General features: G+C 60.5%; 1 protein-coding gene across 4 annotated transcripts in view; it reads right to left on the reverse strand.

Moving 5' to 3' along the window:
• Positions 1–954: 954 nt before the first annotated feature.
• RAI1 (retinoic acid induced 1) overlaps positions 955–27,164 on the reverse strand; it is a 107,015-nt gene continuing 80,805 nt past the window's right edge. For 3 of the 4 annotated variants that reach the window (XM_045824128.1, XM_045824129.1, XM_045824131.1), the window contains exons 3-6: positions 9,073–14,611; positions 5,822–5,915; positions 1,513–1,562; positions 955–1,082 (exon numbers count right to left, since the gene is read on the reverse strand). In XM_045824128.1, coding sequence (XP_045680084.1) covers positions 1,068–1,082; positions 1,513–1,562; positions 5,822–5,915; positions 9,073–14,595 — 5,682 coding nt within the window. In that variant the 5' untranslated portion in view covers positions 14,596–14,611 and the 3' untranslated portion in view covers positions 955–1,067. Of the gene's footprint in view, positions 1,083–1,512; positions 1,563–5,821; positions 5,916–9,072; positions 14,612–23,039; positions 23,490–27,164 lie in introns of those variants that run through there. The other variant, XM_045824132.1, reaches the window with a different exon arrangement.

Raw genomic sequence — 27,164 nt, forward strand, 5'->3', positions numbered from 1 at the left:
GACAGAACTGAGGGCAAAGACAGGCTGGCAGAGGGACTGGCCTGGGCTGGTGGTGGCTGTGTGGGAAGGGGTGTCCTGGCTGTGGCCCCCTTCCCAGCAAGGGCCTGGTGCTGAAGAGTGCACAACGCACGGCAGCGACACACGGCAGAAGCGAGCATGTTCCCAACATATATACATTCTATGCAACATATATATAGAGGGGTACACAGGTTTGTACACAAATCTGGTGTTGCCTCTGCTCCTGAGCCAAGTGGGGGCTGCAGTCTCTGGAGATGAAGGTCCTGCAGAGGCAGTCTGCTGGAGCTGTGCTCTGGTCCAGACTCTGGCGCTCCCTGGCTGGCTCCACGGTTGGGGCAGAGGATTGGAAACGGGAAGAACAGAAGCAAAAGGGGTGCCCCGAGTCCAGCCTGTAGTACCCAGGGATCCTGCATCCCCTGAGCCTGTCCCCAGACTCCCCTGGCTCTGCCCAAACTGCATGAAGGTTCTGAATGGTTTGTTCCAGCGCTGTGAATTTGTTCCGAAGCCTCCGGCCCACTCCCCTGTTGGCCTTGCACTCTCTAGAAAGGCTTCAGCTCCAGCTCTCCCCATCCTCCTTCCTCCTTCTAGGAGCCACCCTCTGCCACTTCCAGGGCCCTTTGGACCCCCACCCCCAGAGTGCCCAGCTATGTCACAACCGGACTGGGTTGGTGGCAGCACCCACATGTAATGTGTGCCATGCTGATTTGGAACTTCCAGTGGAGCAGCGTGACCCCAAGCTAAAGGCGTCCCCCGCCCCTGGAGCCTGGGTACCCCAAGGAGTCTGGCTGATCTGTGCGCTTCCCCCTTCCAAACCTGGCCCAGAAGTGTCAACAGAAAAGCCATGTTGTCCAGTTCCAGGAGCAGGTGGCTCCATAACGTGTGTTCTTTCCAACCAGGGACCAAGCGGTTCAGCCCTAGGCAGCCAGTCCAAGATCCGGGTCTGGATCCTGGACCGGCTCAGGGAGCAGCTCAAAGGCCTGTACAGACGACCCCTCTCCTTCAGCGGAAGGGCGAGCGGCTCCGGTGGTTTCCCCCGCGGCCGGGGTGTGTTACAATGGAAGCCTCTGCAGGAGAAGAGTACACACCCGAGCGCTGCATTAGGCGCGGCTGGGCGTCGGCAAGGGTCCATCCCTGTGGCCGCACCCACCCCAGCACTGGAGCACACCACTGGGCGGGGCGGGGCAGGGCGCGGGGGGGGGGGGGGGGCGGTCTCTGCCGGAGGCTGCTGGCCCTGCGCCAAGCCTCTTAACGCACCAAGCCCGTGTCTCCGGCATGTCCTCCTATTTCTGCTGCCTGGGACGGCCCCTCCCGCAGGGCCTGCCAGGTTTCTAAAGCGGTCTCTGGGTCCCACGAGTGCCGAGTGTCGACTAGCCCGTTGCGGCCCCGCCCCACTCGCCAGCCCGCTGAGGGCAAGGCTGGGAAGACCAGCGGCCCACGGTGAGCAGGTCCCTCTCCAGCCTAGACCCCTTCCAGGGGAGGCCTGTGGTCACCTACCTTATGCTGGGGGCATTTCAAAGAAAAGTTATCTTCGGTGAATATGCAACCTGTGACCGAAGAGAAGTTGGTGCGGTTAGGGCGCTGAGGATGTCTAGTCAGGGGCCGGGAGAGGGCCCTGCGCCCCGGAAGCTCTGTGCCTAGCACTGGTCAGACCCTCGTAGGTGCCACCATCCCTCCGCCTGCCCCTGCACCGCTGCCTGGCTGGCCTGGTCTGTGGCACTCTCACCTACCTGCTCACCTCCAGCTTCCCGATCGGGAGGCCTTCCCACACTCCCTGCTGTGGCAGAGACCACAGTCCCGGGCTTCCCTTGCTGTCTTGGGCCTGGCCGCACTGGGAGTTGCCTGAGAGAAAGCTCCCTGCGGATGTCTTGCTCAGGGTCTCTGTCTCTCTGGAAGGCCAGCTCTGGACACCAGCTCTGGCTTCACCCTGGGTGAGAGGCCAGCCCTGAAGGAGGCTTTGCCGCCCAGTAGGGCTCACTGAACAAATGTTCAGGGACTGGGTAGTGCAGTCACGGGTTTGGATTCAAGCACCAGCTACTTCTCTGAGCCTTGGTCTCCACTTCTGTCACATAGGCACTCTGCCGCCTACTGTGTGTCCATGGTGGGCACTGATGAGGAGAGTGTCTGTAAACCATCGCACCTGTGAGGCGGGGAGGGGAGGCACCCTGAGTGTGGGGCGGGGCTAGGGAAGTGGAGGGAAATATCAGGTCCAAGCAAATGCCTCCAGGTGTCTGAGGGCCCAGGGCACTGCCCACCCTGGGGAAACAAGAAGGTTGTCTGAGCATAGCCTGTTCTTGGTGCCCACCTCAGGCCAGGGGTGTACTGATGTCTCAGTGAGTCCCCACTTCCCTGTCTGCTGCACTTAAGGAAACCCTTGCTTTTTCCCCTGGAACCCCCACCTACCACCCCCTGGGGAGCCTAGTCCTGGGTCCACTCCCTTCCCTCCCAAGCCTCTTCTGACATGGTTCAGAACAAACCCTAAAGCCACAAATAGCCAGAGGCCCAAGCTTGCCAAAGAGAGCTCTCTTGCCCACGCTGAGGCCAGCTGTGGTGGCTAGTGGGCAGGGCCGGGAGGCAGCAGGGGCAAATCTGCAGCCTTGAGAGCTGGGCTGGAGGGCTCTAGGCCTCTCTGAGGGGTCTCCTTTTTCTCCACCCACCCCCGCCAGAAGCTGGGGGCTTCAGTCCTGAAACTGCCCATGAGTTTCTGCACTTCAGGGCCAGCAACTGGAAGTGGGTCATCAGTTTTTCCCCTTCCCTGAGCTCAGGCAAGCCACAGTTCTGGGACTGAATTTGCACTTCCCAAAGAGCACTGGGCTACAATCCCAGGCTCGCTCACAGCACACAGAGGACACCTCCCTCAGCACACACCCCCATAGACCACCCTGCTGCAGGCCCGACAATCATGGGCTTAAGTCGACAGAAGTAAAGGGTAGGAGGTTACCCTTCCAAAACCAGTTTGCTCAGTGAATCTCCCGGACCCACACAAGGTGTGGGGAGGGGACCCCCTGGGAAGAGCCGAATCATCAGTTCCTGGCCCCTCTCTTGGTGTCTGTGCTAGGGAGACCTGGGACCCAGCTAACAAGGTGGCCCTGGGCCCTGAGTGAGGAAAGGAAGCTGTAGTGTGTGCCTGTCCCTGCCAGCCCTTTGGGACATCACTGCTTAGCTTCAACGTGGCACTCTTTAATGAGGTGGAACAGGGGCAGGGGCAGTGGGACAGGACAGGAGGAAAGGGAGAGAGCAGACAGCCCGGAGCCTGTGGTCTGAGAGCTGACCCAGATGCTCCAGAGAGCCCATCTGGCAGACCTGGGGGTGGAGTAGGTAGATGGTGCCGACCGAGGCCTGGGACTCGCACTGCCCAGCCTGTTCCCTCAGTTCCCTCCCACTCCCAGCCCCTCCTGCCTGACCAGGGCTGCCCCTGCCAGCCCTCCCTGCTGCCGGAAACCCCGTCTTCCCTCCCCTTCCCGCTGGCTGCCGGGCTCCCTTGTTCTCCCACCTTCTCTGACTACTGTTTCTCCAGTGCCCAGGGCTCCACCCCACCTCCTCTGCCAACTATTAAATGGTGGTGCCCAATCCCCCCACACTGTCCCCTTGGGGTCTTTGATGACCCCTTGGGCTGAGGGCCATTTGTCTCTGCCCTGAGCCTGGCAGGACAGCTTCCCTGGTGTGTCTGCCGCTACCGCCTCCAGTGCAACCTGCCTGCAGGGAGGCCTCTGTGTGTGGTGGACGGACGGACTGCGGAGCAGCCCCAAGCCTCTGCCTGTGCCCCCATCCTTTGCAGTGTGTCTCTGCCACTCATGTCATCCAGCAGGTGTGCATTCGCCACCTCATGGATCGGGGCTGGACGCGGGCCTTGCTTTGGCCAGTAGGACAACAGCGAGAGGGTCCGTGCAGTCCCACCCAGAGGCCTGCTGGAGGATGAGAGACCACAGGGAGCGGGCAGGAACTGGACCGGCTGGGCCATGAGATGGTGCTGCCTCCGCTGACCCACAGCTGACCACGGCCATCTGGGTGAGCTCCACAGATGGTGTGCCTGTGGACTCGTGCCCTTCTGAGAAATACAGAAGGGTGGGTGTTTAGCCATGAAGTTGGGCCTGGGGGCCAGCAGCTTGGCAACAGTAGTGAACACACTATTGGCACCCCACCTCAGACCTGTTCTTGCGGGGTGGGGTGGGCTCGAGGCCGCCACTCCCTCATCCCTCCCACCGCAGCTGTGCGTTCTCTGCCCAGCCCACGAGGCTCTGGGATGCAGGTTCTCCCCAGCCTGGCCACCTTCCTCTCTAGCTCAGATGCCTGCAGCGTCCACCAGTTCTCGCTCAAACACAGCTCTGGTCACACCAGTGTCTCATTTTCCCAGCCTGCGGGTTCCCTTTGCGCCGCAGTCCCCGTGCTCTGCAGAGACGCCTCTCACTGAACTCCTTGGAAGACATCATTTGAAAGAAATTTCTGTGTCTCCAAGCCTAGTATATGCATCCCACCACTAACCAGCTGCTGCCTGCCTCCCCTGACCTTTCCAAGTACGGCTCAAATACTGCCTCCTCTTGAAAGTCCTCCTGGATTCCCTCCCAGCTCAGACAGAACAAATCTTTCCCACAGCACACGCCCTCTCCTCCTGTCTGGCCTCCATAATTTTGGGCAAGGATCATGGTTTTCCTGTCTGTTCCACTCAAAATGTGAGCCTCTCAAGGGGCTGGACAGCACTGGGTGGCGGACAGAACACAGGATGTGGAGCAAGGCAGACAGGGAGTCACACCCTTGTTCTGCTGGTGCCGCGCTCAGTGGCCACGGGCAAGGCAGTGTGTCCGTAACAACACAGGGGAGAGGGAGGTGCAGAGGCCTGACTCGGGCCTGGCATGGAGTGGGTGTGACGTGGGTCACTATCAAAGGGATGCGGCTTGTGCAGCCATTACTGTCAGTGAGGTCATGTGTCTGGTTGAGTGGCAGAGTCCACATTAAAGTCTGACTCGCACTGCTCTGCTTGGAGGGGAGGGCTGCAGCCGCTGACACCCCTGCCCCACGTCCCTGCCCCAGCGAGCTTCCTTCCTCAGGCTGTGAGCACCTCAGCCCTTGCCAAAGAAAGGCTGCCACTCCATGCATGGCCTGGCAGGCTCGGAGCCGCCTCTGCCTAGAACAAAGCCTGCGTTCAGGTGGGGAGGATGGCAGCTGGTCCCCAGGAGGTGGGAAGGTGTTCCATGAGGGAGGGTCACAATAACCTCCCCCTCTTCCAGGCCAGAGAAGAGGGGGTAAGGGGCACAGGGAGGTGGGGACAGAGGTCATGCAGCTGCCCCCAAAACAGGACTGAGGCTGCCCTTGCTAGGCAGTATTCGTGATCTCACTCGCTGTTCCCAACAGCTCGGGAAGAAGAGATTATTGTAACCACCATTTGATAGACGGGGAAACCGAGCACAGAGACCTCAACGAACTTGCCAAGTCCACATGTCAGGAATACCACCAGGGTTTTAATCCAGGCCAAAGCGGCCTTAGGCCCCCTTAAATACTACCCTCATTGGTGACTAAAACTCCATCATAAAAGTGGCTTTCCTTACATGAAACAAGGTGTGTCTTTGAGCCTTGGTTGAAGCCTTTGACAACTACGAAGCCTTCTCAGACTGCCCTTGCAATCTGTGCCTCTGGGCGCTCCTCAGACCAGTGGCTGGGGACAGACCATCTTGTCCCTAGCACTGTCCAGCGCAGGTTCTGGTCAGGGAAAGGTTGCTGGGGCAGGAGAGGAGGGAAACTGAGGATTCCTGCGGGGCTGGGTCCCAGCAGCTGTGTCCAGGGTCCCCTGTCCCCCAAGGCTGGCTCTTACCTGCGTCACTGGCACACGGGTAATGGTAGGTGTGGACGCAGCCTTTGTGGGAGCACCCGATGGTGGCCCCGGTTTCCTGGCAGCTGGAACAAGTCTGGCGAGGAAAGAGGAAAGACAGGTGAGACTGCCACTACGGGGCTGGGCAGGTGGGCTTTCCAGAGGCACCACACGGTCCCTGCCCCCTTCCCACACAACGGTCCCTGAAAATCGGCCAGGAGGCTCAGCATGGGGTGTACATGCCCATGGGGTTGATTCTGTGGCGACCCCTGAGCTGTTGCCTTGGTGCAGGGCCCTTTGGGCAAGGGGGGAAGGACTCTTTGTGGATGAACCTGTGGCCTTGGCCTCCCGCAGACCTGGGCTGGAGTCCTGGCTCTGCCATGTGGCCCTGCGAGACCTCAGCCAGCCGCTCAGACTCTCTGCGCCTCAGCCGCCCAGTGAGAGTGTCCCCCTCAGGGTGGCCGCGAATATTAAATGAGCAGTCGTGTGCCCAGCAGATGACAAGAACTGCTGGTGCCGGCCACCCCAACGGCCATGGCTACCCGCTGGCGCTGGCAGGGCTTCTGCATGCAGAATGTAGAGGGTGTGTCCTCGCCCATGGACGCCACCAGGCGGCACTTGCAGCAGGTAACTTCATGAACCCACTTTACAGTGGAACTGAGACCTCCACTTCAGGCAGGAGTGAGGGTACGAAGCATTGTTTCCTGCCCTTCCTGGCAGCAGAACAAGCGCCGAACTTGGAACAGATGGAATACCCTCAGATGAGCCATTCCCCCTTCCCAGGACCTGGGGGGAGATGACACAGCCAACCCACAGATGTGGGTCAATATGAACCTTATGCTGTCCAGCACAGTGACCGGCTCCCTCTGGGTTTTAAAAATGTGTCTGCTGAGCTTGGGACCCACCCCACGCCTGCCCAAGCCACCTGGAGGGAGAAGTGGCCAGGACGGGCAGAGGCTAGGAAGGCCACTGAGTGGGAAACAAAACCTGGGCTCTGGGAAGGGACAGGTTGGGCCCCAAGTCCTGCAGACCACTGCCTGTAGGGTGGGGGAGCGCCGCCCAAGAGGAAGCAGGGAAGGTGGCAGGCCCGGGCCCAGATGCTGAGCCCCTGGAATGAATACCTAAGAGCTCAGGGTGTGGCAGTTGTTTGGGAGCTGCCTCCTCATGGCTACCTTCTGCCAATAGCATTGCTGTTCTTTTAGCTGGTTACCAACAAGAGCACATAGAAGCTGAGGGACTTGCCAGCAGCTAGGCTGGAGCGAGGGCTGGAACACACTGTCCCCAGCTGCCTGGGGTGGGGTGGGCTCCATTTCAGGTCCCAGGACTGAGGGAGGCCCCACCCCAGCAGCTGGGAGACAAGCAGGGATGGGAGGAAGTCTCCTGCCACCCTTCACAGGCCCAGCCCCTGGAACGCCTGGGGATGTTCCCTCTGTACCGAGCCGAGAGCAGGAGAGGTCAGGGTAGGAGGCTGAGGTACATTTAGGAACACCAGCTTTTCACACGGTGCCTCTGAACAGGCAGTTTCCTTCTGATCAGGGCTGAAACACTCTGGGGCCCAGTGCTTCCCCCAATTCCTATCCCGAACAGGGGCGAGGGAGTGGGAGCGGGACCACAGATGAGGCCCATGTGCAGCCCACAAGCAGCCCTCAGGTGTCTGAGACCTGCACTGAGGCCTCCCAACAAGCCTCGTGGAACGTTTTAAATGTGGAGAAACAGACGGACAGACGGACAGAAGCTCTGGGGCCTTCTGACCTCAGCACCTGCACTGAGAGGGGCTGTGGCCCTTGGACCTGCTGAAGGGGCCCAGGCTGGCAGAGGGGCCCAAATGGGGCCTCCTGACACCAGCCAGCACCCAGCTCCTCAGCATCCAGGGCCTGGCCTCACCGGAGGGAGATGGGCCCACGGGAGCTCTGGGTGAGGTCTAGACTCTGGGCAGACTAGGAGACTGAGGTCCCAGGGGTGGGCGTGACAAGGCTCAGGGACAGATTGTGTGTGGGGTTCCCAGGAGGGGATGCAGAAGAAGGGTGTCCCTGGGGACCCCAGCTCTGTTACTCTGGAGAGCAGAAGGCGAGCGTTGGCACACCTGGTGGGGTGGCGGCTAGGGCTTCAGCTGCCCTTGGGGAGGGCAGACCACCACGTGGACCCGCAGCCCAGCCCAGAGTGAGCATGGGGGCTAGTCAGGGGATGGGGATAGGGTGGGGGAGGGGTGTGGCAAAGGAGCTGGTAGGTGGGCTGTGGGGCCAGGCAGTGCCACCCAGTGTGAGTACGGCACCCTACTGGACCACGGCTGAGTGTGTGTGGGAGGAGGAGAAGCACGAGCCTCAGGGAGAGAACACTCTGACTCCCACTGCCCTGTCCCAGGTGCCTCCTGCTGACTGCTGCCAGGCCTCTGTCTGAGTGCCCCTGCACCCCTAGGAGGGGCATGTGAGGAGTGAGAGCCCCGTGGTAACCCCAGTGGGAGGGACACCGTGGGTGGTGATGATGTGGCTCCTGCTATGGTCACTAGATCTAGCCCAGCAATGTCAACAGCACTCAGACGGGCCCAGCATGGCCTTTAACTCAACCCTCAGGGCCCCTCCGAGCTGGGAACTGATATGGAGAAAAGGGAGTGCAGAGAGGCCGCGTCCCTGACCAGAGCCGAGCAGTGAGGGAGGGCGGCGCTGGGCTCCAGACCCAGGCTGCATTCCTGCTCGCAGACCTCGGCACCTGAAGGCCCTCGAGCAGCGTCTCGGGACTGTTGACGAGCGGTCCCAGGGCCACCCTGCGTGAGGGGAGCTGTGTGGCCCAGGGGCCATCCAGCAGAGGGGACACGGTCTGACCTCCTGTTGTCTGAGGGGCTTGTCCCCTCAGTCCCCAGCTCCATCTCACAGGCACTCAAGCTGGGGCAGCCTCCTGTGGTGGGCCACCCTGACGTTCCGTTCTGTGAAGTCTGTCCACCTGTGGGATCCCAGCCTCTTGGCTGGTTACCTGAGGTGGGGAGACTGGGGGGCTCTGGAGCTGGAAGGGGCCAGCGGAGCATGCGGTGAGGCTGGGAAGGCATCAAGGGGCTGAGATGGGAAGTATGGGATGGACCTGGGTGAGTCTTGCCTCAGCCTGGGCTGTACTGCCAGTGCCCCAAGCCCCTCAGATGCAGATTCCTCACTGTGGGCCTGTTTGGCTCAAATCAAAGTGCTGGGGCGGCAGGGCCTCCCTGGCTGTCTGCCTGCCTGGCCTGTGAAGCTTGAACTCCCCGCCCCCCTGAGCTGGCCTCTTACCATGTCCAAGGCCACCTTCATGGCCTCCTGCAGCCCAAAGAGCTTCCCGGCCACCAGGTAGACCCCGCCCGTCCACACGGCGCAGGCCTCATGCACCCAGTGCTCCTGGGTGTCCCCACCAGGTTCTGCTGTTGCCTCCTTGTTGCACTCATGCTTGCGGGTCTTGTCTGCAGCTGCGACCACCTCCTCACTGACGTCCCCTCGACCATCACAGCAGTAGCAACTCTGCAGCCGCCGGGATAGGCCCCGGGCACTGGTGCGTAGTGAGCCCTGCTTGGCCAGGTCAGCTGAGCTGTCAGGCCGAGGGGCCTTTCCGGTGGCGGTGGCGGCAGCAGCAGCTGCGCACTCAAGACCCTTGAGTGTTCTCTCGAGGGGCAGTGAGTCCTCCTCGCAGGTGCTTTCGGGCCGCACCTTCTCCTTGAGTTTTGGCTTCTTTTTGGGGAGGCAGTGTTCAGGGTAGTAGGGCCCGCAGAGGTCCCCGAGGTCCTTGAAGTTGGCCGGGTTTTGGCAGAGGCAGCAAACAAGGCAAGAGGTACTCAGGGCCTTGGAAACCACGGGCCCCAGGTGCATGGTGGAGGAGAGGGGCAGAGAGGACCGAGGCTGCAAGACAGAAGAGCCTCCAGGAAGCGTGGCCAGAGAGGCCCCAGCTGTGTCCAGGGAGGAGGAGGACGAGGAAGAAGAGGCAGAAGAGGAAGGTTTTCTGTGGGGCTTGGGCTCCTCCCCAGGAGAGTTGACAACAGTGCATACAGTGGTGAATGCGTCTCGCTTCTCGACCCGCACAAAGGGCGAGAAGGCTGGGGTGCGGCTGTCTGCCCGCAGCCGCTTGCATGAGGAAATGTACTTCAGGCGGATTTCAGGCTCTGCAGGATCCAGGGGCAGCACCTGCTGCTGCCGCTGCCGCTTGGCGCGCCCCTTGCAGGGTGAGGAGGTGGCATTCTTGGCTCGGCCCCGTGAGAGGCGCTTCCGCTTGGAATAGCTGCTGTAGTTGGTGTGGCCTGGCTGCTTCTGTGCCCTCATCTGGGGCTGGCAGGACCGGCTGTCGGGGGGCTGGGGGGCCAAGCCCAGCCCCTCCATCTTTGGCTTCTTGCTTCCCCCACCAGAGCTGTCCTCACTGGCCCCCTGCATGCTGTTGGTCCTGTCTCGGGGAGTCAAGAGCAGAACAGGGCCTAGATGGGGCTGTTTCTCCGGGGGGCCTTTGGGGAGTCCCAGGGCTGCAGCCCTGCCTTTCCGGCTTTTCTTCTTCGGCACCAGGACAGTTCCCCCAGGCAGCAGGGTCTCTGGGGACACCAAGTCCTCAGTTTTAAAATAGTCAGTCGAGGATAATTTCTTACTGTTTATGAGTTTGCCTTTTAAGGATCTGTTGGCCGTATTTCTGCAAAATGGGTCGGTCCCCGAAGCTGCTGGGAGCTTCTGGCCGGCGGCCATGCTTGAGAGACCTTCTGCCCCCACAGGGCTGCCCCTGGTGCTCTTGGGCCCTCGGTCCTTCTCAGAGAGGGGCGGGCTCAGAGAGTGCCCAGGAGTGGTCCCAGGCATTTTGCACACAAACTTTTTCAGGCTGGGTGAGGTGATCTTCTGCACAATGGCCTCCAGCTTCAGGCCCCGGCCCTTCCGGGGTGGCAGCACCTTGGTCTTCGTCGCTCCCTGACAGGCCACCCGTGAAGCCATCTTGAGACAGGCGTCAGGTGTCTCTGGGGGCGGGGGCTTCAAGGTGGGCTCGCTATTGCCTTTGGTGGGCTTGGCTTTCTTTGGAGAAGACATCCTCTTGAAGAGGGCTGGGGAGCCCTCAGCTCGCTCCTCCTTCACGTCCCCGCGGCTGCCACTGGCACTGCTGCTGCCGCTCCGTAAGACCAGGTTCCGCTTCTTGGAGGGGACTGGTGCCATGAAGGCTGACTTCCTTTTGAGTGCGTGGAGGGGCCTATCAGAGAGCTTGCCGCCTGCGCTGGGCTTGGGGACCCTCACCCACTGACCAGCCCTGCCCTCCTTCTGGACGTTGCCAGAGACCTTTAACGTAGCAGGCAGGTGGTTGTTGGCAAGGAGCTTCTTGGCAGCCCGGCAGTTGGGGATCCGGCTTTCCGAGGGTCGCCGCCGCTTGCAGTGGAAGACCTCCTGGGTTCTGGTACGGGACCGAAGGATCATGGAGCGCTGGTCTCTGCCAGGGGGGCTGGGAGAGTCTGTCTCCTTGGTCTTGGAGCCCATGGGGCTGCTGTCAGAGGCCACCGGCAGGGCAGCCGGGTTGCTGGGGCTGGACGCCGCCTTGGGGGAGGGCTTCCCTGCACGCTTGCCAGACTTGAAGGCGGCTCGCTGCCTGCCCCCCAGCTTGTCCGGAGGGGCAGGGGTGGTTGTCAGTCCAGGAGGGCCAGGCGTGCGGGGCTCACTCAGGGCTGTGAAGGAACGGGTACACATCCTGGGGAGCCCTTCCGAGGCCCCCCGGCCTGGGGCCCCGGCCCCTTCCATCTGTCCCTGGGGGGGCCCTGTGCAGGATTCAGGCAGCAGGAGGTCTTTGGGCAGAACCGGCGCCCTGCACGGGGAGTCCTCGGCCTCAGGAAGCCCCCGATGCACCCGCCTGCTCCGTAAGCTTTTGCCCCGTGGCACGGGCTCTTTCTTAGCAATGGGTGCCTCAGGAACGGCGGGCTTGTTGGGCTTCTGGGCCAAGGAGGCCTCCGGGGCCAGGGTGGCAGGATCCCCCAGAGCCAGTGCCCCACTGGGCCCTTCTTCCCCGGGCTTCATGTGGGACAAGGAGGACTCAAACCAGCTCTGGACCTTCGACTCGGCACCCACAGTGGGGCCCAGCAAGATGACAGACTCTCCAGAGAGGTGGCATGGGGAGCCCCAGCCAGTTTTGGGGTCCAGAGCCTCCTCTACCTCCTCCTTGGTACACATCAGCGGGGCCTTTGGGGACAGCGGGTCCCGAAGGCTGGGCCTCTGGTTGGGGCTGCCCAGGAGCTCGCACAGGGAGGAGTACTCCTCCTCCGCCTCCAGGTCCTCCTTCCTGCCGGTGGGCGGCAGCAGCGGCAGGTCCCCAAAGTCCGCAGCCGAGCAGCAGTGCCTGCCATCCTCCAGCCACACCTCGGCCTTACCCACCTCAGGGCACTGCAGCAGCCCACCTGCCTCCTCCTTCACCCCACCCGCCTCCTCCTGCTGGGCATCCTGGGGTAGGGTGGCCGGCTCCCCAGGGGGCTCCTCCTCCCGGAAACCCAGGCAGGGTGAGGCCTTGTGGGCATCTTCCTTGCCGATGCTGTCTGAGGCCTTCGAACCCTGCTCCAGACCCTTGGTAAGCTCGCTGGGGTGCAGCCCCCACCGGGGACAAGCGTCGCCCAGGTTCTCCTCTGGCCAGGCAAAGGGGGTGGCGCTGTCTGCCGAGCTGGCAGTGGCTGTGTCTGGGAAGCAGTCAAAAGCGGCTGTGGTGGGGTCTGAGGTAGCAGCCCCAAGGGTGGGCCGCTCACCAAAGGAGAGGGGACCAGTGGTCTTCTTGGGGTCTGGGGTGACAAAACCCACAGAGGGGTCTTCAAACAGCCCCGGGCTAAAGTCCTTGGTGTTGCTGCCCTTGTCCAGCTGTAAGGGCTCAGGCAGGGCCTCAGGTTCCCCTGGCCGTGGCCAAGAATTCTTGGCTATGGAGTCCAGGCAGGTGCTATGGTTCTCCAGTGTGAAGGGCGGCTTGGTGGCATCCTTGGAGAGGCCAGAGACCTCGGCCCAAGACTTGTCGGCCTTCTCGCCAATGGCCTCCTGCAGGCCCAGGATCTCGGAGGCCAGGTCCTCTTGCGCCAGGGCGCTGAGCAGCAGCCTCGGGCAGTCCTGCTCATTGGACACAAACTTGGAGAAGTTGTCGAGCGGCAAGCTGCTGTGAAGGCTCTGGAAGGAGTCATCAGACTTGGTGGACATGTCATCGGGGGAGGTCACGGAACAGGTGGACACGGACTCGGGCTTGGCTTTTGAGCTGCTGCTGGCCCTGGCGGGGCTGCCTCGGGCCTGGGTGCAGTAGAGGAAGCCGCGCTCCAGAGGGTCCTCAGAGCCGCTCAGGTAGTCAGCCTCGGGTGGCTCGGCATGGCTGGACTGTGGCGTGCCGCTTGGTGGCTCTGACAGCGGTGTACCCGCCTGCTCGGCGGAGTAGCCGCTGCCATCGGGGCTGCAGTGCTGGCTTTTGTGCTGTTCCGGTGTCCTGGACACCAGGGTCTTCACACTCTTCTTCTGGGGCATGGCGGCCTTGGAAAGCAGCAGCTGCTGGACCGTGTTGGAGATGTTCTCCACCTGTGAGGTCAGCGCGGTGAGGCTCTGCAGGCTGAGGTCTGACAGCAGGCTCTCGGGGAGCTTGTCCTTCTGCAGTGGCTTGCAGTTGCTGGCCTGTGTGTCCACAGAGCTGGCGGCGTCTGTTGGGGAGGGGTTAAGCAGGGGCATGAAGTGGCTGTGGTCTGTGATGCCTGCGGGGAAGGCTCCTGTGCTGAGTGGCTGCTGGCTGTAGGGAAAGTTCTCCAGGTTCGGCATCAGTGGTGACGGGGTGGAGCTGTAGGAAGGAGAGCGGCCCAGGGAGCGCGCGGGCGAGTGGCTGGAGCTGGGGCTGAAGGTCTGGTAGTACTGCTCTGGAGTCCTGACGGCCGCGTCTGGCTGGCAGTAACCTGGGCCTTGCGGGCCGTAGTGTTGGTACTTGGCCAGGTTTTGGTAGTGGAGGGTTTCCTGGGCGTGGTGTCGGCTCTGAAGGGTTTGCTGCTGCTGCTTCTGCTGGTTGTAGCTGAGGCGGCCAGACTGGTAGGCATGAAGGTTCTGGACTCCTTGCCCTGAGGCCAGGCTGGTGCTGGCAGCCAGTGGCCTGTCGTGGGGCTGTGCAGATGGCGCTGTACAACTCTTGTAGGAGTGGGCCCCCTGCCCGCCACCCTGGCCGGTGGAGGAATAGGTGGAGGAGGTGGGGAAGGACTGCGACTGCTGGGGAAAGGGGCTGCCCTGGGGAAAGGGCAGGGACGAGGCGATGTCATTCTGCAGCTTCTGTCTCTGGAGCTTGGGGTAGGCTAGGGGCTGCGGGGGCGCTGGTGGCTGGGGCTGGGTGTGCAGGGGGTGAGTCCGAAAGGGCAACTGGGCACCCTGCTCTGGGTACTGCCTGCCCGGGGGCACCGCTGTCTTCTTCATCAAGTTCTCATCATATTTGCCCACCCCCCCTGGCAGGGTCTGTGGCTGGGGTGGTGGTGGCTGGGGGGTCCCCCAGGCCTGCAGGCTTTCCTCTCCTGCGTAGCGGCCTGGGTAAGGGCTGCTGTCCTGGACGCCGTAGCTGGAGAACGCCGGCCTCCCCGGCAGGACTTGCTGTGAGGGCAGGCCTTTGCCACCGCGGGCAGTGCCGGCAGCTGTGCCTGTGCCACCCTCGTAGCCCGGGTATGGCTGCGGGCTGTAATAGTCCTTGGCAAGCAGCCGCTGCCGGTCACAACTCAGCCCGGCCTGGCTCGGCTGCCTGTAATTCTCCAGGCGAGATGTCTCCTGTGAGGTCTGCTGGTAGTTCTGTTGTTTGCCATGGAAACCACACCTTTCTCGAAAAGACTGCATGACTTAGGCTGGTTATCTGTGAAAAGAAAAGGGAGGTGGGGTGGGCGGGGGGGAAGATGGGAAGGGGTCAGAGGGACAGCAGCTCAGATGGGCCATTTCCTTTCACCTCGGCAAACCTGCCTGCCACCCCTCACCCAGCCCTGCCCTCCCCCACAGCTCTTCCCAGCGCCCCCTGTGCCTGAGCCTACCCTACAGCTGTGCACATACTGACAGCCTGTTGCAGGGATGTGTGCTGGCAGTCCCCACCGACCCCACCTGCAGCCAAGCCTCACAGGGGGTGGCTGCCCTCTGAACAGGGGTGGGAGGGAGATGCGCACCAGGCTGCCCACCTCTCCAGGTCGCCTGGGAGATGCCGCCCCACCCTCCCCAGCCAGCTCCCCGCTCTGCCCCATGCCACCCCTCCCAGCCATTTAGCAGAACGATTCCCGACACCCTGTTCCCTGGGGCTGCTGGATCCTGTAATCTAGTCCCAGCTTGGCAGTGTTCAAGCACGATCCAGCCAAGCCAGGGGCCCAGAAGCTCTGCCCCTGGCCTGGAGAAGCTGCTCCCAAGGCCTGCCTCGCACTCCCGTGTGCGCACACCTCTTCTGTCACTGTCAGGCCATCTGGAGCCTGTCTGCGTCTTCCAGCAGACCTCGGCCGGGGGCCTCTGAGCCACTGTAGGCATTAAATAGCCCCTTCTCTGACTCCCAGGAATGCAGGACAGCAGCAGGCTTCCTATGTTTGATACCATAGGTGTGTAGACCCTCCTCGGGTGTGTAAACAGGTTACGTGGCCCAGGGTGAGGGAGTACATGCTTACTGGGGACAGAACCACAGCTCCTCCATGTGTGAAGTAGCCCAGCCCTGCTAGCAGGCTGGGTTGGCCTCTACAGGGTCAGGGCCAGGTCACACCAGGCCCAGGGCCCATCTGTTTATGATTTTAGGGCTGGGGCCCCAGTGAGACCTGAAGCAGGACTTGAGGTTAGGAAATGACCTTGGGGGTGAGGGCCCTTCAAGGCAGAACAACCCATTTCACAAAAATGGCCAGTCTTCTGCGTGCAGGCTATAGGTTCCCTCAACTGGCTGGGGGCCTGGTTGCCCCAGAAGACCCTCCTCGGAGGGAGGAGCAAGGGCACTCCTGCATGGGCAGTGCCAGGGGGCTCAGGATTTACCCACAGCCAGGGTTGGGGTTGGAGTGGGGGAAGGGGGACAGGAAGACCATGACTCAGCTAGGCCTGCCCATCCCAGGGCCCCAGGAGAGCACAGGGGACTTCCCAGCTCCCATTTCCAGCACGGAAAGAGGAAGGGGCAGCCTGCCTCGGGCCGCAAGATTCCAGGGTTATAGGAGAGGCCAGAATGAACTGGGAAGGGGAAAGAGAGAGCAATTGGAGCGGGCGGGGCGGGGGGGCCTGCCCCCAAAAGGCCCAGCTCAATCACCCCTCCTTGTCACAGGAGTCCTACCTAGCAGCTTTCTCATTCAGTGTTGAGGACTGACCGGGAGGGGAACAGAGGAGGGACTCCAGCTGGCTGAGCAAGGCAGGTCCTGGGCAGCCAGATGCCCCCAGAAACCCCGCTGCACTGGCCCTTGGCAGGCAGCCGGCCCTGATGCAGGGGCAGAGGCAGTGCTCTGCCCAGAGGGGACCAGTCTCCCACAGGGCAAGCTCCTGCCCACAGGCGGCAAAGCCCACTTCCCCCTGCCTCTCCCCAGACTCATTTCAGGCACACCCAACACTGAGAACCATGCCTGCCCTTCTGACCCACTTCAATCCCATCTCTGGACGCTAGGATAAAACACTTTGGGAGGGGCCTGCTACCACACACCCAGCCCAGGGGAGGTGGGGCAGCCTTCGGTTCTGGCCTGGAGGCCCCCTGCCAGGTGGACAGCCCCATGCCTCCTGACCTGCCCCTGGCAGAGAAGGGTGCCTCCCCACTTGGCCCACATATGGGCCAGCAGGTGGAAGCCACCTCTGCACCAGGCAGAGGCACCACCAGAAGAGCTCTGCCCTCCCCCACCTCCCATGTTCTGTTTATGAGCCCAGAATTCGCAAACCCAGGCCTGCTCTGAAGGCTGTGCCTTGTATATCTGCACAAATTATATTTCAGCTTTTATTAGTCCCAGATCGCTCTCATTTCCTGCTGAGTGTCCTGTGGATATCATTAACATTTCTACAGCTTTTATTCTTTTCACATTCTCCAAAATGCACCACCCAGAAACGATATTTAAAAAGAAAAGTGCTATGACCAGTGTCCCACCCCTCCCCCAGCTTTAATCGGTCCAGCTGCTGCATCTTTTAATTTCGTCGAGCTGTACTGCAGGCGGGTTTCCCAATGCACACGAGCAGCTGGATGTGGTGAAAGCATCTATCTCTAAGAAAAGACAGTTCAATTAAAATACTAAAAGCTCAGTGCCTGGTGGAGAATGCAGCCAAAAATGCTCACCCCCAACACAGAGCTCCAACCCCAGGCAAGGGCAGGGGCATGGGCACCAGAACAAAGGCAGGACACCAAGGAAAGGCCTGGGAGACAACCAGCTCTGCCCAGAGGTGGGGCTCCACATCTTCTTGAGCTGCTGTGGGCTCTGTTGTTGTTATTATGATTATGATTACTTTTCAAGAACACTAGGAAAGGAGAAGGAAAGAGGGAGGCAGAGGGAGTGGAGTGGAAAGCATCAGGACAGGGGGGACAGAAAGTGGCCCCTCTGGCAGAAAAATGGTGACCTTTGAACTTGGGGGACGAGAGGAGGGGCAGAGCAGGGCAGACACAGAGGGTCTGACCTCTGTGGATTCGGATGGAGGGAGGAGTGGTGGTCAGGGGAGGGCACAGACCTCCTCACAGGGCTCCTTCTTGTCCAGCCCAGCTCCCCGCCTGCCTCTTCTCCCAGGCACTTGGTCAAGGACTTATCTCTGCAAGGCTTGTGCAACTGGGAAGGAGGAAGGAAGTAGGAGGGAAGGGAGGAAGAGAAGCCAGTCTTGCACTCCCTATGACAGCTCCTGGAAACTGGCCTTCCCTTGGGCCAGTGGCCAAGGAAGCGGGCCAGGGAGGCACACGTGCTGGAGGCTGGTTCTGGTTTGGGTGGCCCTGCATCCAGGCCTCAGGAGTTCCCTTGGCGCAGCTGTGGTCTCATTGCCCCCCCTACTCCCCCAGCCAGTCCCATGGTCATGGGCTAGCAGGGCAGGAGAGAGGGGGTGTGAAGAGATCCCGCCCCCTCCACAGTCTGCCAGGGCCCAGCAGTCCTTCCAGGCACAGACTCGGCCCTCTGCCCTCCCCAGAGGGCAATGGAGTGAAGGGGGCACCCTCAGCTGTGGGTGCCTACTTGGCGCTGGTGCACTTCCTGAATGCCTGTTTTCCTAGAGAAAGGGCGGTGCAGAGAGGAAAGAGACCTAGTGGGGGTCCTCACACGGGGAATCTTTCTACGGAATGTCTAAAGTAGGAGCTGTGCTCCAGACCACATGTGGATGCCCACCACCTGTGACCCACACAAGAATTCTTGCAGAGGAAATATCCTGAAGCATGACAGCAAGAGGGCATGGCAACGGGGTGCTGCTGGCACCTCCTGTTTCCCAGGTCCCCTTTGCAACCTCAAGGGCCCTGGCAGCTAGTCAGGCCCACTTGACTCAGGAACCAGACCCACCTGAGGGAGGTCCACTCATGGGCAGTGGTGCTTACAGGCCACCTGCGGTCACCATGGCTGCCTCAGAGAGAGGTCCCTGCCCACCCACCTCCACAGGGAAATGCGGAGTGGGAGCCAGACTGCTGCAGCCCCCACAGAGGGGATGCTGCAGGGCCAGCCAGGAGACTGTGGCAGGGAGATTTTCCTGAAACACAGGGAGTGTGTGTGTGTGTGTACGTGTGTGTGTATGGGGGGGAGGTGACAGAGAAGGGAGAGCCAGGAAGAGAAACAGAGAGAAGGAAGAGGGAGAGAAGGGAGGGGGAGCAGGGAGGGGCAGAAATGGAGACAGGAGCTTTCTGCTCCCCTGCTTCCTGGTTTGTAGCTGGCAGAGGGATAGTTTTAAACCCACCCCCACTGAAGGCCTGAGAACAGGAAGGAGAAAGCCACCTGAGTCAGGAAGCAGGGGGTGGCACATGGGGGTGTCCGAGGAGGCACTGAGGTGGTACCACTTCGGGCATCCCCATCTGCTGCAGGTGATGAGCACTGAATAGGAGACCTTGCTGAAGTGATAAACTGTTGGCCAGATTGACTGGTGTCCTGTGAGGTCTATTCTGAATCCTGAAGGTATGGCTTGAACAAGGGAAAGGGTGGACCTTCCAATAAGCCCACAAGACAAGCAGCCCAGTGCCCACAGGCCTTTGGGACAGGCAGGATCTTCAGGCCAGGGGCAGAGGGAGGGCCATCCTGGGGCCTAAGGAATCCCAGAGAAAAGGCAGCCCTCACCCTTGTGAGCAACACGCTTGGTATGCCCCCTCCTCATTCATGCCAACCCATGCCTGCATGGGAGAACCACCCAGGGGTTCACCACGCCCCTCCTAGGGCATGTCTGGCTGCTGACATGGCCTTGTGCAAGCACTTTGACCTCCTCGAGCCTCAGGGCCTTTGCACCTGCTGTTTCCTCTGTTGGAATACTAGTCTCAGGTATCTACAAGGCCCGGCTCACAGTCTTCACTAAGGTTGCCTTCTCAGGCAGCCTTCCCAGACCAGTGTTTGAAATGGTATACCTTGTACTCTCTCCCTTTGCTTCTCCAAAGCACTTATCTCCTTGTAATTAGCCATGTGGCTAGCTGGCTGCCTTTGGTCTCTCCTTATTGTAGCAAAAGTTCCATGAGAGCAGGGATTTTTTTCTTTTTGCCTGTTTGTTCACAGCTATATCCTCATTTCCCATAACAATAAATTATGTATTGCATAATGTGTAAAATGTTGTTAACCCTATGAAAATATCCTGAGCCAGCAGCCGGGAGGCAGTATGGAGCACACTTGGGTGGGGGCAGGAGCTTGTACCCACAGCCCCTCACTCAACCAACAAAGAATGCTCTCCCACCAGCCTGGCAAGCAATGCACCTGAGTGAAGTACATGGGCGAGAATGGAGGCAAACTGGGGGTCCTGGTCACAAGCACAATGAGGGGGAACACCACTCACCTCCAGTGAATTGCTGCCTTATGGGAATGAGGGCCCAGAGTGCTAGCGCTTAAATTTTTTTTTCCTTTAAAAGGCAGAAATCAGGGTTTTACACAAAGGGAAATCTCTTAGTTAAAAACATGTTACCAAGCAAGTAAAAAGTTTGACATTCCAGAGTTCAAGAGAAGCCACCTTGTGGGCAGCTGCATTTGATCACCAGCTCTCAGGTGTCCCACGCTGAGCTAACTGACACAGGTGGAGCTTTCCTGGGCAAAGGCAGGACTGTGCTGGGGCAGGAAATTTGGACACCTCTAGTGCAGGCACTTGAGGACAAGGACGGAGAGGGGCAGGGACATCCAGAGCCTCAGGGTGAGCGCTGCAGGCTGGGGGTGGGGTAAGCAGGGCTGCCCTGACGCCTGTAGCCCTTTGGGAGGGAGGAACCCAGCAGCCTTGTGAAGGAGGTGCAGAGAGGTGGTGGAGCTGCCAAGGCTGGGAGGCCCAAAGGTCCTCAGAGGCCCTTGGATGAGGCCCTACTGCCTACCATCTAGCTAGGTCCCTGCAAGACTCCATGGTGGCACTCATTGCAGCAGTAACTGCATAATTAATGTATAATAGCCAGTTTGACACATGCCTCCTTCACCAGAACGTGGTCTGATGAGAGCAGGGCTTCATTGCTCAGATCCTAAACTGTAAACCTAGAAATTGACCCAAGTAGGTGTCTATTAAATAAATAAAGTCCACTGCCTGGGTGGATGGGCAGATGGGATGAGTAAGGGGGTCAGCTCCTGGTTGGGCACATGACTTAACCCTCACCAAGGCTCTAAAGGATGCTGCCCAGAGAGGGCTGGTGATGGCAGGCCTGGAGCGGGGTGGGACAGAAAGACCAACTTCCGCCCTGCCCTCCACAGCCCCCTGGATCACAGTCCTGCCCATGCCTGCACCCACTCACTTGTCCATTTCTGCTGTTTACAGTCTGCTAGAGGTGAGGTGCTGAGGAGCCAGAGGAAAAGGCGTGTAGATCTCTGCCCTCCAGGGGCAGACAGACATCCAGGAGGCTGTGAGAGTGGGGAGAGGGAGTCAGGGGCAGCCAGAAGGGGAACTTAATGATCTGAGGAAGGGAGAGCGTCCACCGTCTGCAGAGCATATTCTAAGTTAAACCTCTCCCTCATTTTGCAGGGAAGATGACAAACAACAACACTTGTCCAGGAGGTCCAGCAGGGCTAAGACCCCTCTACAGAAAAAGAATTCCGGGCTGGAAGCCAAAAACGGGGGTGGTGCGGTCCTCTTCTGGACACTCCAGCTTCCCAGAGGAGTCAGGGAAAGGCCTCCCCACCCCCAGCCGAGGTGGGAAGCACCCCTGCTTCACTGCCTTTGACACCCCGTCTCTGCAGCATCCTGACAGCTTGGGAGGCACACAGCCCACCAGACCTTCGTGCCCAGATCCACCCCGGGCAGCCGGGGAACTGGCGGAATTGGCGTCGCCCCCTCCCCCCAGCCCCCAGGGGAGGAAGCCGCCTGACAGGCCGCCACAGCGTGTCAAATCCTCTTGCTGCCTAATTGTGAGACAGCGGCATTTAAAGAAACGCTTTCCTGGCCGCCTGCCACACCGCAAACTGCTTGGTATAATTTTATTATTAAGGAGAGAGAAGGGGGAGGTTGGAAAAAGGAGCGAGAAAGGGGGCGGGGGGAATCGCTTCGTCCCAGTCGGCTGGTGGAGCCTTGCGCTTGCTGTGGAACCGGGATGGCTTTCCAGTGGGCAAGCCGACTTCGTTAATTGCGCATTCATTCTCTACTTAGAGTAATTGAAACGGAGCAGCCCGGGTCTGACAATTTAGGGTCTGCGACTAGGCCATTAACCCTTTCCACGGCTGCCCTCCCGCCCAGATCGATATCGCAGACCCCTTGGAAGGCGGGGACAGGCCCCTGGGCCCCAGGGAAGGCCCACTCAGGGGCCGGGAGCCCACACCGAACCTCTGCTGCTTGCGGGGCACCCGGGCGTGCGCCCGGCGCGAGCAGGGTTAACGCGGCGCCGCGAGCCTCGAAGCCCGGCAAGGGCCAGGCTGGGGATGGGGAAGCCGCGCAGGGCGTGTGGGGGTTGTTTGCGGCCTCGCCGCCCCTCAGCAACAGATGTTTCAGCCGTGTAAGACAAAGGCAGAACGCCTGCTGCTGCCGGGAGAATATCCGCAGGACTCCCTCGGGGGCAGGTAAAATTTCACCTTCTATTTGTGTTCCTCCGTCACACCCCCGTCCGCCCCTCCCGGTTTCCCAGCCTCTGCTCCAATCCGGAAAGCGCCACCAAAGACGCCGCGCCGCCTCCGCCGCAGCCCAACCCGCTGACCCCAGCAAGGTCACGGCGACCTCAGCTCCGCCAGCAGCCCGCCCGCCTGCCTCCTGGGGCGCCCCCGCCCGCGGTCCAAGGTAATTGGAGGCGCAGAGAGAGAGAGAGAAAGGGGGCGCTGCACTCTCAGCCAAGCGGAGGCGCCGGACGCTCCGCGCCTCCCTCCAGCCTGTGCCACATGTGACCCCGAGTGGCTGCACCGCCTGCCCCCCCCCCTCCCGCCCCGGCCGCCGTCATTCATCTCCCTGATTCCCGCTGTAGCCGCCCTCGGAAGCCAGCCGAGTGAAGCAGCTGTTCTTTGCACACTCCACTTGACCAAAGATGATGATAAATGAGGCCAGGGCTGCACCGGGGACGCGGCGGCGGCGGCGGCGGCGGCTGCTGCGAGGGGCGCGCAGGGCTGGGCGTGTAGCCCTTAGTTCCCACCTCACTTCCTGGGAAGGGCGAGAACGCAGAGGGCAGAAGCCGAGAAGCAAAACCTAAGGTCCGCAGCACCTCCCCAGCGCCGCCCCATCTCCCGGCGGTGTGGAGCCGAGCGAAAGTGCGCCCCAAACGCAGGTCCGAGGCGCAAGCTAAGCTCTTGCGGCCAGTGCTGCAGCCCCTCCCTCCCTGCCCTTTCCCCTAACGCCTTGGTCCCCGCGGCGCCTTGGCCCCCACCCCCAGTGCCTCAAACCTATTAACGCTTGTAAATAATAAATAACTGCGTTCTTCCCTCCAACTGCGCGAGGCTGCAGGAGGAGGCCGCTGCAAGCTGCGCCCGGTCCTGGAAAGGGGGCACCCTCAGCCTAGTGCGGGGGGCTTTGGGCGCGCGGCCCAGCACACGTGCCGCCGCGGCACGCAGACCGGCACCCCGCCCCGCAGAGGAGGGGGAATCCCGCTCTGCCCTCCCCAACGCCACCTCCCCTGGAGTCCTCTGGCACAGAACGAGGCGAGAGCGCGCGCGCGAGCTTCCCAGCCCGAGATTATTTTTAATCTGTCCCCCCCTTCCATATCTGCCTCTCCCGTTTGTGAGCCCGCCCGCCCGCCCCAGCAGCCGAGGCCGCGGGCTCCTCACCTCGCTCGGCGGCTCCGGTCTCTGAGCACCTCCCCCGGCCCGCGGCCCCCGCCCCTGCGCGGGCATCGCGCGGCTAAATCTCAGCCCGGAAAAGGCCGATTAGGAGCCGCGTGCCTTTCTGCAAAATATTGGAACCGGGTGGGGTGGGGGCGGCGAGAAGAGCGCTGTGGTCCCCTCGCCTCCCCACTCGCGGCGCGGCTGCGAGGGTGGCTCTGGCTCTCGCTCTGCACACAGGGGGCTGCCGGCCCTGGACACTGAACACCCCTCTGCTTTTCGGCCTTCTCTCTACAACGCCCACCCTTCCTCAGTCACTGACGAAGCTGGAGCTTCTACCGCAAGGACCCTCGGGCGGCGCCGCCAAGCGCGGCGCTGCCTCCCCCACCTCCAGCCTCCTCCCAAAGCTGCTTCAAACAAACAGCATTTAAACAGCAGCGGGCTACCACACCAACAACTTCAAGGCTAACTCGGCCCGTGCCCGAGCCGCGGCGCACCTCGGGGCCTCCCCCCTAAACCTTTCTTCTAGGCCCACCTTCGCTTCTCCCTCCCAGCCCTTTTACCCTTCGGGCCCCAGAGCCCAGGCCCCGCCCCCTTCCCGCGGGAAAATGAAACAGCAGGAAGTTCATGTCCACTACCATTAACCGGCTCGCTAGAGGCCACCCACCCAAACCCCAGCCTGTCCTCCCCCTTGGAGGAGGAAGCAGAAAACCCTTGTAGGCTTTGGCTGAATCAGTCACTTGACATTTTCCAGACTCTGATGTGCCCAGTCGTGGAGGCTCAGAGTTTTGGGCCCCTGAGCACCTTCCTCCGGAATGAGGTCAGGGGTCAGAGATACCCACCGCAAAACAGGGGAAAACGGGAGGAAGTGTGGGCTGCGAAGGAAGGAAAGAGGCATTCCAGCAGCAAGGAGCCGCCCGGGTTAGTGGCAGGAAAGAACACAATCTGCTTGGGAACCTGAGCCAGACTTCCTTCCCCAGCCCGGCTATGGGTTGGGAAAGGCCTCTCCCCAAGGCTTCCGACCTGAATCGGCAGAGGTAAGAAGCCTGGTGGGTTGGGGGTAGGACAGACATGAGGAGAGCAGTCGCACTGGGCTTGCCTAACCTGCCCTGGAGCCAGCTGCTGGGCCCCCTTGCCCTGAAGGCAAGGTAGGGCCAAGAAGTGGGGAAGTGGGTCCCGTTAGTACCTGTGCAGGGCCTGGCAGGGTTCTGAAGGCTCCATCCCCCAGCCAGCCCAGACATAGGGCTTGGGGCCTCCCTCAGATCTAGAAAGTTCTCAGTGGCCTTCAGACTTTTGGAATGGGCGAAAGAGCAGCAGCAACATCTTCAAGGTGCCTTGATGGATTTTACTTCTAACCCTCAAACTACCCTTCTAGGAGGTGACGTTGCCTCTTGTTTCACAGGTTTGGAAACAGGAGAGAGCAGCAATGGGCCATCCTAGGCCCTGGGGTTGGGGCCTCCAGCTTGTTCTGCTTTCCAGCAGCTGGGCATCAGGGAGGTGCCCTGGGGCTGGAGGGCGTGAGACGCAGAGATGACAAAGAGGTTTTGGTTTGTTCCTGTGAAACTTTAAGAACACTGGTTTTTGTGAGAGGAAAACCGAAGAGCAGGCAGTTGGTGTGGTGGGGAGTTAGAGGGAGGGAGGAGTCACACTGACAGCACCCACCTGGGAGGGTTCCCAGGTGAGGGCGCGGAGCTGCAGCCACCTTAGTGAGGCCTCCAGTCCACACCGGGCTCACTTTTCACATGTAGCCCAAACGTAAATCTCACACGGACAGGTAACACCACATTTCAAATGTGCGTGGCTATTTTGATGAATAAATTACAAATTCATTTAGGGCCAGCGGCTTCGAGTGGATAATACAGGCTCTTTCTCCCAACACAGACCTACAGATGGCTACTATTTTGCTAGGGGTCTGCATCTCAAGACTGGGCTCAGTGGGGGAGGACCCCAGCCATGGATAGCCAGGACCACCCTCTCCTGGTTCCACTGCACCCCTGTGTGGGGAAGGAGCTTCCATCTCTGGGCATGGCTTGAAAGGCCCCCAGCTCTCCTGGGTGGGGTGGACCCTGGTCAGTCCCCCAGACACCTAGCCTGGTCTAAGGGACTGACCAGAAACACTAACCTTTGGGGAAAACGAACCACTAGCTGCTGTTCCAGAGGCAGCCTGGGGAGACTTTCCTCAAAACGGAAAATATTTGCTTTTGGTTTTCGGCTGCTGCCTCATTCTGGCTGATTTTCCTCAGAGCAGTAAAAGGTGGAGGTGCTTTGGAGTGAAAATGAGGCAAGGACACGCTGCCTGAGCCTAGCATCTGGCCGTCTTAGGCAGCACTGTTTTCCTTCCAGGGTGAACAGGAGACTTTCTGCTAGCATTCTGTGCAGTGGTTTTTTGCATTCCCAGCTAAAGGCTGTTTGCTCTTCCCAAGCCCACCTCCAACTGCTTCAAACCTTCTAGAGGCTCCTCCCCTTATGCTTCCAGTCACTCAGCGACTCAGCATCTGGGGCAGAGAGCCTCCTCCAGATGTGTACAGATAACTCAGCCTGCCTCCAGAGCGGACTTGTTTTGGAAAGCTGCAAGACACTCCCTCCTGGCTGCTTCTGAGGTGCTGGTGTGGAGAGTGGCTGGCCTCCTGGCAGGGGTGGGGAGGGGCAATGATGAGAGCTGCAGAGAGATGCCAGATTCACCACAGCCAGTCCTGTCCATTGTGTGGACTCACAGGTGGCTGGTTGTTGTAAGCCTTTAGGGTGAGAGGAGGCATCATCTGCCCCCACTGCACCCTGACTGTAAATGCCTAGGACCCTGATGCCACACAGCTCTGGATTAAAATCCCAGTTTGCCACACTTTCTGCTGTGTGGCCATGACCAATTCACTTAACCTCTCTAAGCTTCATGTTCCTCAGCCAAAACCTGCTTCTATTAACACCATACCAACAGGGCAATCCTGAGACTGAAGGGGGTACTGTGCTTGGCACCTGGCAGAGGCTCTGTGAAGGAGAGAAACTCAGTGCCCTGTTGGGGGGTAAGGACCGAGTCTTGTCTTTTCCCTGTCTCCCAGGGAGCTGTGTGTATCCAGGACAGAGCAGGTCTTCAGGGAGGGCTTTACGAGGGACAAGGATGCCCCAGGGCTGGGAGGGTGCCAGGACTGAAGGTTAAAGCCCATTTCCAATGGCAGGTGAGCTGTCTTCCCAGCATTTCTCGCACACCAACGTGCACATCTTAGTAAGATGCACGTTCTGCTGGTGGTCAGGCCTAGGGCCCTGCCATGTCAGTGCTCCCAGGAAAGGCTGGCACCACCGGCCTGTGGATTGCAAGTGGCTGCAAGACCTCAGCCTTGGCAACATTCCAGTTCCTCCATATCCTGGGGACCAGGCACGGCACCCCGAAGCCCCGTGTCTCAGAGCTGGCCGCTGCAGGGCCTGGGCAGCCCTGCTGCTCGTTGTGCAGCCCTGCTTCTGGCAGCTCCACTGTGTGAAGCTTGCCGTCACTTCATGTCCATGCCTCTGGGGCCTTGGTGTCCCCTTCAAGGAGAGCTGGAAGCTGGGATGCAACGACTCCACTCTTTCCTTTGCTGTCTGCCCATCCCCTCTTCCCTTCTCTGGCCCCTTCCAAAGGCACAATGAGTCTGAGACCCCAGCATCCACCCCAGGGGCTGCAGTCCTTGGGGTACGAGGCTCACCCACACTCAATCAAGAGCAGCCAGTTCTCACTGCCTACGTGCCAGGCATGTCCTGAGAAGCGCTTGCATCTGCAGACCTCGTCCTCACAACAGCCCCATGGGGTAGGTACTGTCACCATCTTTGAAAGAGGAAACTGAGACCTGGAACCACAGATGAGGTCACATCCCAGATTAGGGCACAGGGCCTAGAAAGGCTGGACGTGGGTTCTTTCTGGCCTGGCCCCTAAGCATACCTGGCCTTTGAGGACTTCCTTTAGGGAAATGGCCCAGTGGATTGTCTTGGCACAGAGCAGCTGTGGGTGTGGCAAGCTGCTCGTTCCCAGCTGGTGGCGAGGTCAGGGAGAGGAGCCTGGTCCAGTGAGGAAGGTGGGGGTGAGCCCATGAATCTCTCTGGAGAGCTTTTTTGCAATATGGACCTGAATAAAAGCCCTAGGTGCCCTCTACCCAGCAGTCCTGC

Source organism: Phyllostomus hastatus, unplaced genomic scaffold (genome assembly GCF_019186645.2).
Source record: "Phyllostomus hastatus isolate PE091 unplaced genomic scaffold, TTU_PhHast_1.1 phas_scaffold_55, whole genome shotgun sequence".
Lineage (NCBI taxonomy): Eukaryota > Metazoa > Chordata > Mammalia > Chiroptera > Phyllostomidae > Phyllostomus > Phyllostomus hastatus.